The sequence below is a fragment of the Solanum tuberosum genome, unplaced genomic scaffold, assembly GCF_000226075.1.
Source record: "Solanum tuberosum cultivar DM 1-3 516 R44 unplaced genomic scaffold, SolTub_3.0 scf00006, whole genome shotgun sequence".
NCBI lineage: Eukaryota > Viridiplantae > Streptophyta > Magnoliopsida > Solanales > Solanaceae > Solanum > Solanum tuberosum.
This window is the reverse complement of record NW_006238932.1, coordinates 798,828-809,274: the sequence shown is the minus strand read 5'-3', so window position 1 is coordinate 809,274 and position 10,447 is coordinate 798,828. Positions and strand designations below refer to the sequence as shown.

The 10,447-nt window shown below is 33.4% G+C and overlaps 2 protein-coding genes across 4 annotated transcripts in view; one reads left to right on the top strand and one right to left on the bottom strand.

The window, feature by feature from the left end:
• The window catches only part of LOC102590145 (probable receptor-like protein kinase At1g80640), a 14,420-nt gene extending 8,802 nt beyond the window's left edge, over positions 1 to 5,618 (top strand). The window contains exons 1-11 of one of the 3 annotated variants that reach the window (XR_366586.2): positions 110 to 180; positions 2,778 to 2,930; positions 3,019 to 3,236; positions 3,318 to 3,450; positions 3,522 to 3,585; positions 3,659 to 3,755; positions 3,828 to 3,930; positions 4,564 to 4,682; positions 4,760 to 4,849; positions 4,953 to 5,219; positions 5,516 to 5,618. Coding sequence is in view for 2 of the 3 variants with exons in the window: in XM_015308637.1 (XP_015164123.1) it covers positions 2,825 to 2,930; positions 3,019 to 3,236; positions 3,318 to 3,450; positions 3,522 to 3,585; positions 3,659 to 3,755; positions 3,828 to 3,930; positions 4,564 to 4,682; positions 4,760 to 4,849; positions 4,953 to 5,105 (1,083 nt within the window). In the remaining variant the exon portion in view is untranslated. Of the gene's footprint in view, positions 1 to 109; positions 181 to 2,777; positions 2,931 to 3,018; positions 3,237 to 3,317; positions 3,451 to 3,521; positions 3,586 to 3,658; positions 3,756 to 3,827; positions 3,931 to 4,563; positions 4,683 to 4,759; positions 4,850 to 4,952; positions 5,313 to 5,515 lie in introns of those variants that run through there. The other 2 variants (XM_015308637.1, XM_006338807.2) reach the window with 2 other exon arrangements.
• Positions 5,619 to 5,655: 37 nt separating this feature from the next.
• Positions 5,656 to 10,447, bottom strand: part of LOC102589591 (alpha-ketoglutarate-dependent dioxygenase alkB) — an 8,548-nt gene continuing 3,756 nt past the window's right edge. Inside the window, exon 7 of the mRNA XM_006338805.2 lies at positions 5,656 to 5,930. Within this exon, the coding sequence (XP_006338867.1) occupies positions 5,791 to 5,930 (140 nt within the window). The 3' untranslated portion in view covers positions 5,656 to 5,790. The remainder of the gene's footprint in view (positions 5,931 to 10,447) is intronic.

The following is a 10,447-nucleotide window of genomic DNA, read 5'->3' as shown; positions in this document are numbered from 1 at the left end:
AGTGTGGGATATATATATATATATATATATATATATATATATATATATAAAAATGATTTGGATGGTGCAAGAAATTTTAAGGATAAAAGTTATCAATTTGGGGAAATAAGTTATTTTGTGTTTGTCTTTGTTTATAGTTGGAACTAAAGAAGGGTTTCAGTAACCATGTTGTAATTTCAGGTATCTCTCTTCTTCTTCTCCTTTTGTTTTAATTTAATTTGTCAAACAAAAGGATACTACCATTACCTCTCCATTCTCAAAACTTAAAATATCTCTCTCTATGCTTTCTACTTGTAATTAATGGGTTTAAGAAGCTGTTGTAATTTAAACAACTAACTCATCACTACTTATTGTGGCACCACATCCATGCATCATTTTGATTGATTACTATGTTTTCATACATGATCTCTAAACTCATATGCATGGTATATATAATTTTGATTATAATTTCGTACAAATTGGTTGATTTCATTTTACTCCATCGGTTAATTTCTCTTTCATTATGTTTATGATTTATGAATCCACATATTCCCCTTCTAATCCTTGCCTAAATAACTAATTTTATCTCTCACTTTCATGTACATACACACTATCACAAAATCATTACTTGATAAACTCAAAAATGCCCTAAGCGTTTAATTTGTAGGTAAGTGAGAGTCACCTAATTGTTTGCTTTTCGAAAAGCATAATTTATAAGTGTTGCATTATATTGCTTAGTTTTGTGGAGACAAACTAAACATATGCTATAGCATAGGTACACTACTTTTTGTGCTTTATTGGATGCTTGCTTGTTCACTTTTTCCATCCCTTTAATATGATAACATTTGACAAGTTAAAGTTCAAAACCCTTTTATAAATATATAGAGTGAGTGATAAGGATATGACATTTTTAATATGATAGAGTGAGTGATAAGGATGTCATTTTTCTTTTAGAGTCATGATCAGTTGTGTATGTAAAATCAGAATAAATATACCCACGTTAAAGAAAAGAAAACAGAATTATAAATAGAAAAAGTAGGCTATTATGAAGTATATAAAAGATGATTTTTTGCTTTGTCTTTTTATCAAAGTTAATATCTTAAAAAGTCATTGAACTATGAGAATTTATCAAGTAAAGTCATTGAACTTCATTTTATATCAATAAAATCACTCAACTTAAAACTTTTATCTTCAAAAATCACTCAACAACATTTATCATTAAATAAATTTAACAAGACGTAATAAATGATCAAAAACACATTATGTTTTTTTTTCTAATTTATTATCAAAATAAATTTGACATAAAAAATAAAATTATTTTATATGCCATGTAAATATGAATTTCACAAATTGAAATTTTATATTTTCAACTCGCAACACATAAGCCTGCATCATATCCACGTTGCTTCAATATTCATTTTCTACATTTTGTGCCACTGTTCATAAACGTTTTTTTTTTTGGCTTAAGTAATCATCTATTGATTACTTTGATTAGATACTCCAGTCTCCATATACAAACATATTAATTTAATTATAATATAAACAAATGAGTAATATAGTGTATAACCCAAAACAATTAATGAGTAATAACGTGTAGTTTTTATTTTCAATTCCTTGATGTGATTTATAGAATTTCATTACATTTATGTTGCTAGCTGGTTGCAATGTGATAGTGGATCTCTTATGAATATGAATTTTACACCCAAAATTTAATTTTTTTCATTTGTAACTGGAAACAGAGAACTGAATCATTGGTAAATAGGATAAAATGGCTTTTTAAAAAATTATTTATTTATGGGGTTCATGTTTATATGGCCTAAAAAATTATTTATTTTGTTATATTAAATTGATTTTAATAATAAATATAGTTGGATGATTTTTGTAGATAAATATCTTAAGTTAAGTGATTTTATTGATATAAAATAAAATTTAATGACTTTACTAGATAAATTCTTATAGTTCAATGAACTTTTAAAATATGAACTCCTTTTTATCATCATCATATGAGAGAAACTTTTGTGATATTTTCATATCTCAAAGATGAGATTTTTATCTTTTGGCCTTGTGGTCCCAATTTTCTACGCACACCATTAGGCCATCAGACACAAAGCAAAATAAATTCAATTTCCTTGTTTAAATCCTAACAAACATCATAAATTGTCTATCGCGAGCGGATAGCGGACTTGTATATAAATTTTATATTCATATTAAACTATCAAATACAAAAAATATATAATTTTTGTTTACGAACCCACCATAATAAATAGGTAGATGGTTGATTGCCCAACGAGTGCCTTCTTTTCAGAGTATGTGGGTTCAAAACCCACTAGAGACTCATTTGCGGATGTGCAACCCTTCTTATCAGATCAACTTTACTATTTTACCCTTAATTCATATTAATTAGTTTTTGAAAAAAGAAATTCTTATATCTTTAAAATTTGTATATTAATTGTTATACGGATAAAATGAGAAAAAAATACTAATTAATTCTATAATAAATGATCAAGTAATTAATATGGAGCAAATAAGGAGCAAGTATTATTTTTTGTTGGGCTCCAGACCAAGACTGAAACAGTTATCTTTTCAAAAAGATAATGGTCTTTCCTTGTTCAAATTTTATATAGTGGAGTGAAGAAGAAAGAATAAAATAAATTTTATCTTGTTTCTGGTGGACCCAATTATCTGTTTGTTCTGGTTGATGCAAAACATAAATTATGGACCCACCCTTGTTTAATCAACCCATTTTATCCCTCAATTTTATACTTTTGACTTATATATTTATTTATTTATTTATTCAGAGGTTGGAGTGGGAATTGAGAAGTGAGAAGAAGCACACACCCACGCTATGGATCAAAATAGAAGGCTGTTGATAGCACTCATTGTAGCTTCTACTGCATTGGGACTAATCATTTTATTCTGGATTTATCACACAAAAAGATTTCACACTTCAGGTACCTACTACATACATACAGTTCTTCACACAATTATAATTATATAATACTCCTATGTTTAAATTAATGATGATTTTTGATTCTGAAGATGTTGTGAAGGGGATGTGTAAATTCAATTTTTCCAAGTCCAGGAAAACATTGGTTTCTTTAATGGACTACAACATACTTGAATCAGCCACCAACAAATTTCAAGAAACTGAGATTTTAGGTGAAGGGGGTTTTGGACGTGTATACAAAGCTAAATTGGAAGACAATTTGTATGTAGCTGTCAAGAAACTAACCCAAAATTCCATTAAAGAATTCGAGGTAGCTACCATCATTATCAAACAATTTATAACTTGTTACTCTTCCTTTCTCACAAAAATATTAAGTAATTGTTGTTTGCAGACTGAGGTAGAGTTGTTGAGTCAAATGCAACATCTCAATATTATTTCATTGTTGGGATATTGCATCCACAGTGAAACAAGATTGCTTGTGTATGAACTCATGCACAATGGATCACTAGAAACTCAATTACATGGTAATTAATAAATTTGAATTAACTCATGAAAATTAATTACTCTACTAGTTTTCATTTTCTTGATTTGATAGGGCCTTCCCGTGGATCAGTATTAACGTGGCACCGCAGAATAAAAATTGCCCTTGATGCAGCAAGGTAGACTAGTTAGTTTATTAGGAGTAATTTGAATGATTGACATTTGATGATATTAACATAACTGTTTGAGCAGAGGAATAGAATATTTACATGAGCAGTGCCATCCCCCAGTGATCCATAGAGATCTGAAATCATCTAATATTCTTTTAGATTCCAACTTCAATGCAAAGGTAAAACTTTATATAAAAATTATACTAGTACTAGTTTTCTCTCTATTAATGGTGTGTTGTGTTTAATTTTAGCTGTCAGATTTTGGTCTTGCTGTGTTGGGTGGGGCTCAAAACAAAAACAATATCAAGCTTTCTGGAACTTTAGGTTATGTAGCCCCTGAATACATGTTAGATGGTATGTATTATCAACTCTCTCTCACCTTTTACTTACTCTACAAATCCTATTATTTCCTTTTTCTATAGAAATTACAATCGCTTTTCAACAAAAGGTTGAAAGAGTGGTAAAGAGACAAGTATTGAAAACACTCTGAACTTCATGCAAATTATTAGTTTCGTCCTCAAACTATTGACAGCCTTAAAAACAGCCTTCTACTTGACTAACTAAACTTAAAATACACCCCACCCCTGATCCCCCTTGATTTGCCACATGACATAGCAAGTGTCTCAAACTCGTGTAGGAGCATGAACCTCTTAATAAAAAGTTGAGAGAGTGTTGAAAATATCGTAAGCTTGGCAAGAATTTAGGGGTGTATTTCACTCATGTTGCAAGATCGAGTTGTATTTAAGTTCAGTTAGTCAAGTAAAGAGGTCTTTTTAAGGCTGTCAATAGTTCGAGGATGAAACTAATAATTCCCGCCAAGTGTAGAGGTGTTTTCGATACTTCTCTCTTTGTCAAAAACAAGAAGGTATAATTATAACTACTTTAACCAATTGAGATCCTTTTAAAATAGTGCCACTTTGATTTTCATTTTCTTCTGTCTCTCAAATCAATGTGAAAGAGTTGGGAATTTCTTTCTTTGTTTTACAGGAAAATTAAGTGATAAAAGTGATGTTTATGCTTTTGGAGTTGTACTTTTGGAGCTGTTATTGGGAAGAAGGCCTGTAGAAAAAGAGGCACCAACTGAATGCCAGTCTATAGTCACATGGGTAAGTAATGGTTTGAGATCTATTTTAATTTATGTTTTGAAAATTGAACTTGTCTAAAAGTATTTATGGAATTGTAGGCCATGCCTCAGCTGACAGATAGATCAAAGCTTCCAAACATTGTGGATCCTGTCATACAAAATACAATGGATTTAAAGCATTTGTATCAGGTTTATCATACATAATGTTGGATTTCATTTAGGGTTCAATATTAGCTGAAAACTTGTTATTTTCAGAGCTCTGAAATTGAGACTGAAGGGTGGTAATGTGTAGGTTGCTGCAGTTGCTGTGTTATGTGTTCAGCCAGAGCCAAGCTATCGTCCCCTAATAACCGATGTATTACATTCCTTAATCCCCCTTCTTCCCACTGAATTAGGTGGGACGCTCCGAGTTACTACACAACAGCTGTCGCCTTCCGACAGCTGATTCCAATTCCAATTATATATGGTGTCTGCAATTCGCCTCATCACTTCTCTACACATTTTTGGCTATTATAATACAACTCACCCCAGGGGATGTATACTATTAACCATGTGTTAGGTATAAATAATTGTTTATTCAATTTTAATACATCATATATTTGTACTTCTATAGAAGATGATGATTTAATGTACAGAGTTTTAGTTTACTTCATGATTTAGTGTTTAGAGTTTTAGCTTATCCACAGAGGGTTAAATCATCAAAGTTTTTGTTCACAATCTAAGATGAGAATTTGGACAAACCATCAGTATGATTGTTATAATTATCTTATTATATGTTTTAAGATTGAACTCTCTACACTATTAAACTAAACCATATGAGCAAGCTTTATCCACAAATTTGAATCTCTTTTTCAGGAACTACATTTTCTACCCTCACATGCTACACGACCTTTCATGTTACAATCAGAGATCCAATGGGTAACAAGTAAACTGAAAATGCAAATGACGAGTGTGGCTGTCGGGGTAGGTTTTAAATCTCAACAAAGCAGGCAGCATATCCACAAATATGAGAGAATTCTTTGCAAAATTTTGGGTGTTAATTGGTACAGAGGAAAACATTTTCTCATGTTTATGCAATGTAATGTTACTTCCTATTACATCTCTACAAAACTTTCAAAAGAGAACTCAGTCTAGAATACTTGTCTAATGTTGATATTGATTCTAGAAGTCTTAATATACTCCAACAAAGCAGAATCCTCTTCATCAGAAAACAGCAATTCAAGGGAGGATATCTCAGCATTTTCTTTATCAGTGAAGATCCTAGGGACACCTGCAAAGCACAACCATCAACTTAGTGCATTTCAAAAAGTATAAAGGGTTTTGACATTTTTTTTTCTCATTTCCAGCACACCTCCCGACAAACCGAAACAGTATGGCTTCTATAATGGTCAAATGGGAAACAAAACATATATGTTTTCAAAAGCGAAAAGATTCAATGAATCGACCTGTTCTCTATTGAATCACTTTGCTAGTCATTCTTTCAAGCACACTTTCCGAAGCTCATTGCTTCAATAATCCCTTGGAAAATTGAAAATCACCCCCTCGTTTTAAACAAGATAATATTTTTTAGCAACACTAAGCAATGAGAACTTCCAGCAAGCAATTATACTACATATAAAAATCACAGTGCCTACTTGCCACATCCAATAGAATAATCTTATATCATTAACTTAAGGCATTTTACTCCCTTGTTAAACTCAAAAAGCACACTGCTAGAGTTCTGACAGAGGAAGTCATCAAAAATACAGAGATAGAAACCAGCTTGTAGAAATGAATCTTCAATGAGAGTAAGATTTCGTTGATACTTTTCAATGGCATTTCTCAATAACCTCTGTGTATAAAAACCTGACGATTTAACACTTTCCAATGACCTACTGTACCAAAAGATTTTCGTTGACCTTGTTGTTGGTATACTATAATTTATTTATTTTTTATTTCGATGGTGATCCGTCAAAAAATTAAAATATCTGATAAATTATTTTACCTTTTCGACAAACAGGCCGTAGAAAGCTTGATGTGTTGAAAAATATTTTGATTTTTTGACAGTAGGGTCGTCGAAAAGTGTTACATTTTCAGAAAAATGTTTAGCACTTCCAATGTAAAAAAAAGCAACTAAGGGCCCATTATCAATACATATTTCGTTGTTTCAGCTTTAACTTGAAATGGTATTGGGATTCTTACAAGGTCTGGCTATTAGGAAACATAAAGAACACATTTTAGCCCCAGATATAAGTAATTACCCAAAATAGCAAATGCACCAAAGTCGTTTAGCCCCATTCTAAGCTACTACCCAAAATAACAATTGGACCAAAGTTGTTTATATATTGATATTTGGCTCAAAGTTTATATTACATTGATTATTACCTCATATCTTGTACATACTTGTGCAGATTACATTTTTGGTGGGGGATTTTGAGCCCATTACGTATTATATGTGTAGGAAGAGCTTTGGATGAAAGCGGGCAGGAAGGGATGATTTAGTGCAAGTCGAGTCAAGAAAACTAAGAACTGAAGAAGGTTGAGGACACCCCACCTGCTCATGTCACGGCTTCGGAAGATTAGTGTAACACCTCGGAAGTTGGAAAGTCGAAAGGAAAAGGATAATGCAGAAAATTTGTCTGAGATTGATTTTACGAGTCCAACCTATGGACCGTAGGAAGTCCTACGGGCCGTGGATAGGGAATCGTAGACCTACGGTAGAGTTTTGGGAAAAATAAGGTTTCAGTACCTCATTCGACATTCGACGGTTGACCAGGACGGCCCGTCAACCTTTGTACGAGTCGTAGATAGGTCTCGTAGGTGGGTCCCAGACTTGGTGAAATTTTGAGGGTCAAGTTGAGTTCAACAGTTGGGGTCTACAGACTGTAGAAGGTTCTACGAGCCGTAGACCAGACTCGTCAAAGTTGGTCCAATTTTATAAGTTTCTGAACTTTTCTAGGGTTGACCAGTACGGTCCGTAGAAAGTCCTACGGACCGTAGGTCCAAACGGTAAGAAGGGGTTGGCAGTTATTTTATAGGGCTTTTAGGTCTTTTCTCTAAGTGATTAATGTCTAAACTAGGTTGTTTTGATCCTTATCCTAAGCCCTATATAAGTCCTTTAAGCCTAAAAACTAGCCATTCTCCTAAATTCCCTCCAAGATCACCCCTAAATTTCCTCTCAAAAGCTAAGGAAGGAGAAAGCTAGGGTTTGGCTTGAAGAACTCCAATCCACCATAGATTGTGGGCATTGATTACTAAGGTATGTTAGTATTCACCTATGGAGTCCTTTCCTCCATAGGGTTCCTAAATTCTCTAATTTTAAAGTTAGATTCTAAATGAAAGTTAGGATTTTATCCAATCTTCATGGGTTCTTATCAATCATGATTCAATTAATTGTTTTCTATCTTTTTATGCATGAATTGAAGTAATTACATGATTTTAAGTTGAATTCATATGAACCCATGCATGATCCATGATTTTTAGACTATGATCATATGATGAAGATTATGAACTATGAAAGATGAATTTATGAAGATATGCTTGTTCTTTTATGAAATTAATATAAATGATTTTAGGATATTTTGAGAGTAAAACATCAATGTTGTTGTTCTGAAAGGGTTTCTCACAAAATGATTCATAAGGTTGAAAGGTTTTCTCACCTAAGTTGAATCAAGATTAAGGAGCTCTTCTAAATGAACTTTAGCTTGGATTAGTTGCTAAATTGTGTCCTTCCATGCATGATGAAATGAATAAGATTGATGACTATTCCGTAGGGTTTTTGCTTAGCACCGAAAGGATATTGAGATGGAGGCTTTCCCATTAGTAGAGGTCGGGTCTCTAGTAGCAATCTCCTCATCCCATAACTATGTGCCACCATAGGATGATTGTCTTAGATAGACATTAGCTAGTGGATCCACTTTGGCTCAGATTTATGGTTCTTACCTTGGCAAGTAAGGACACCCCTTCTCGATATGGGGTAGACACTGGATTCCATGTTATAGCTCACATGGTCTATGTCGGTTACATGGTAAACTTCCCATAATATGAACTAAGGTTACTTTTAAAGTATCTTCATAGTGATTTAAAGATCTTTAGCTTGCATTGACCATGATCATGATTTATGTTTTCTAACCCTTCTTATCTTCTGATTTAGCTTGGTCATTGCATGTCATGTAAAATCCCTTTTAGCATGATTTCATAACTTTTATGCATTGCTATCATACTTAGTACGTTCCATGTACTAATGCATACTTGTGCCTACATTGTTTCACTAATGTAAGCCAGACGCTCCTACCTCTCACACTCGTGGCTAGTTGATCTTTGGCACTCAAGGATTGGTGAGTCCTCATGTTCCGAGGACTGAGACACTTTTATTGCTTTCGTTATTTCAATTTTCAGACTTGTATTGATGTATGAGTTACGTCCCAATCACTTCCTTGATGTAATAGATAGCTTATTGAGACTTATGTTAGACTTCCACTTTTGTCAAACTCTTTAAATGAATTAAGACTTTTTTCTTGAAATCTTTATTTCTATTATCTTGTATGATGTATGCTAAGTGACTTGTGTAGGGCCTTTTGGGGTTATATACGCCATGTTACGCCCGGGGTATACTTTGGGTCGTGACAACGAGCCAGGGAAGTTGGCCAATTTCAAAGCACTGAATCAAGGGGTGCCCATCGCAACCAAACCTGAAATTTTGTTGAGGAGGAGCTCATCAACCCTCCTCACACTGTGAAGTCCCTTGATGAGCATCTCAATTTTTGATACCATAGTTTTGATTTGCATGAGCCAAGTTTTTATTGGCATGAGCGACCTCTTACACACCCTAGGCCATATATAAACCCCAAGAAACGTCTTTTGAGGGGACACTATTTTGGAGGGCAAGAATCACACCAGAAGCAAGGGCTAACGATATTAAGAAACGAGTTTCCTATTTCTCCCATTATTTCTTGTTGTTTATGAATTTTAGTATTGCGTTTTAGAGTAAAATTATGAGTAGCTAAATTTCTCATCTAGGATATTGATAGAAACATTTATAGGATGATTTCTTGCTAGTGTTCAAATATAATTGTCTATTTGCCAGGAAATTGGCATAGTTGAATTTGTATGAGGTCAAGGACATGCGTCATGATTTAATAGCTCGATTATTAGTAGTCAAATGTGTTCGTGTATGTAAGTAAGAAATGAGATAAATATAATAAACTAAGCAAAGAAAGTCATATGTATCTGACGGTTTCTCAACAAGAAAAAAAGTAAGCAAAGAAAGTCGTATGGAGCAGTGGATCTCCGATATGTTCGTTTTCACGGGATCCAGTGATGTTTGAGTGTTCTTAGCTTCAGATCCAAGAATGATTAAGTAAATGCTATAAAGTAGACTTAGGGTATGTTTGGTATGGAAGAAAACATCTTGACCGTTGCTGCCGGAAAATCTCCACCTCCAACAGAGTCTCAAGCACATATTGGAAAAAGTGGATTCACTTGATTTGAACTACAAGACACCTGTTAGGGATACTATTCTATTCTAGAACATTGTACTGAGGGCAGAATATTATTTGTAACTTGTATATATTTTTCTTTCTGCATTTTATTTATTCAGTCAGTTAGAGAGTTTGTTAGATTATGGATTGCCTTCCGAGTTTTAGCCTGTATAAATACACCATCTCTTGTACAGAAATATACACAACAAATAGAGATTTATCACTGCGAATCAGTCTCTTCTTTACAGCTTTTCTCAACTGCTAAATTTAAGACCGGGGTGTGTGTGTGTGTGGGGGGGGGGGGGGGGGGTTTTTTTTTTTTTTTTTT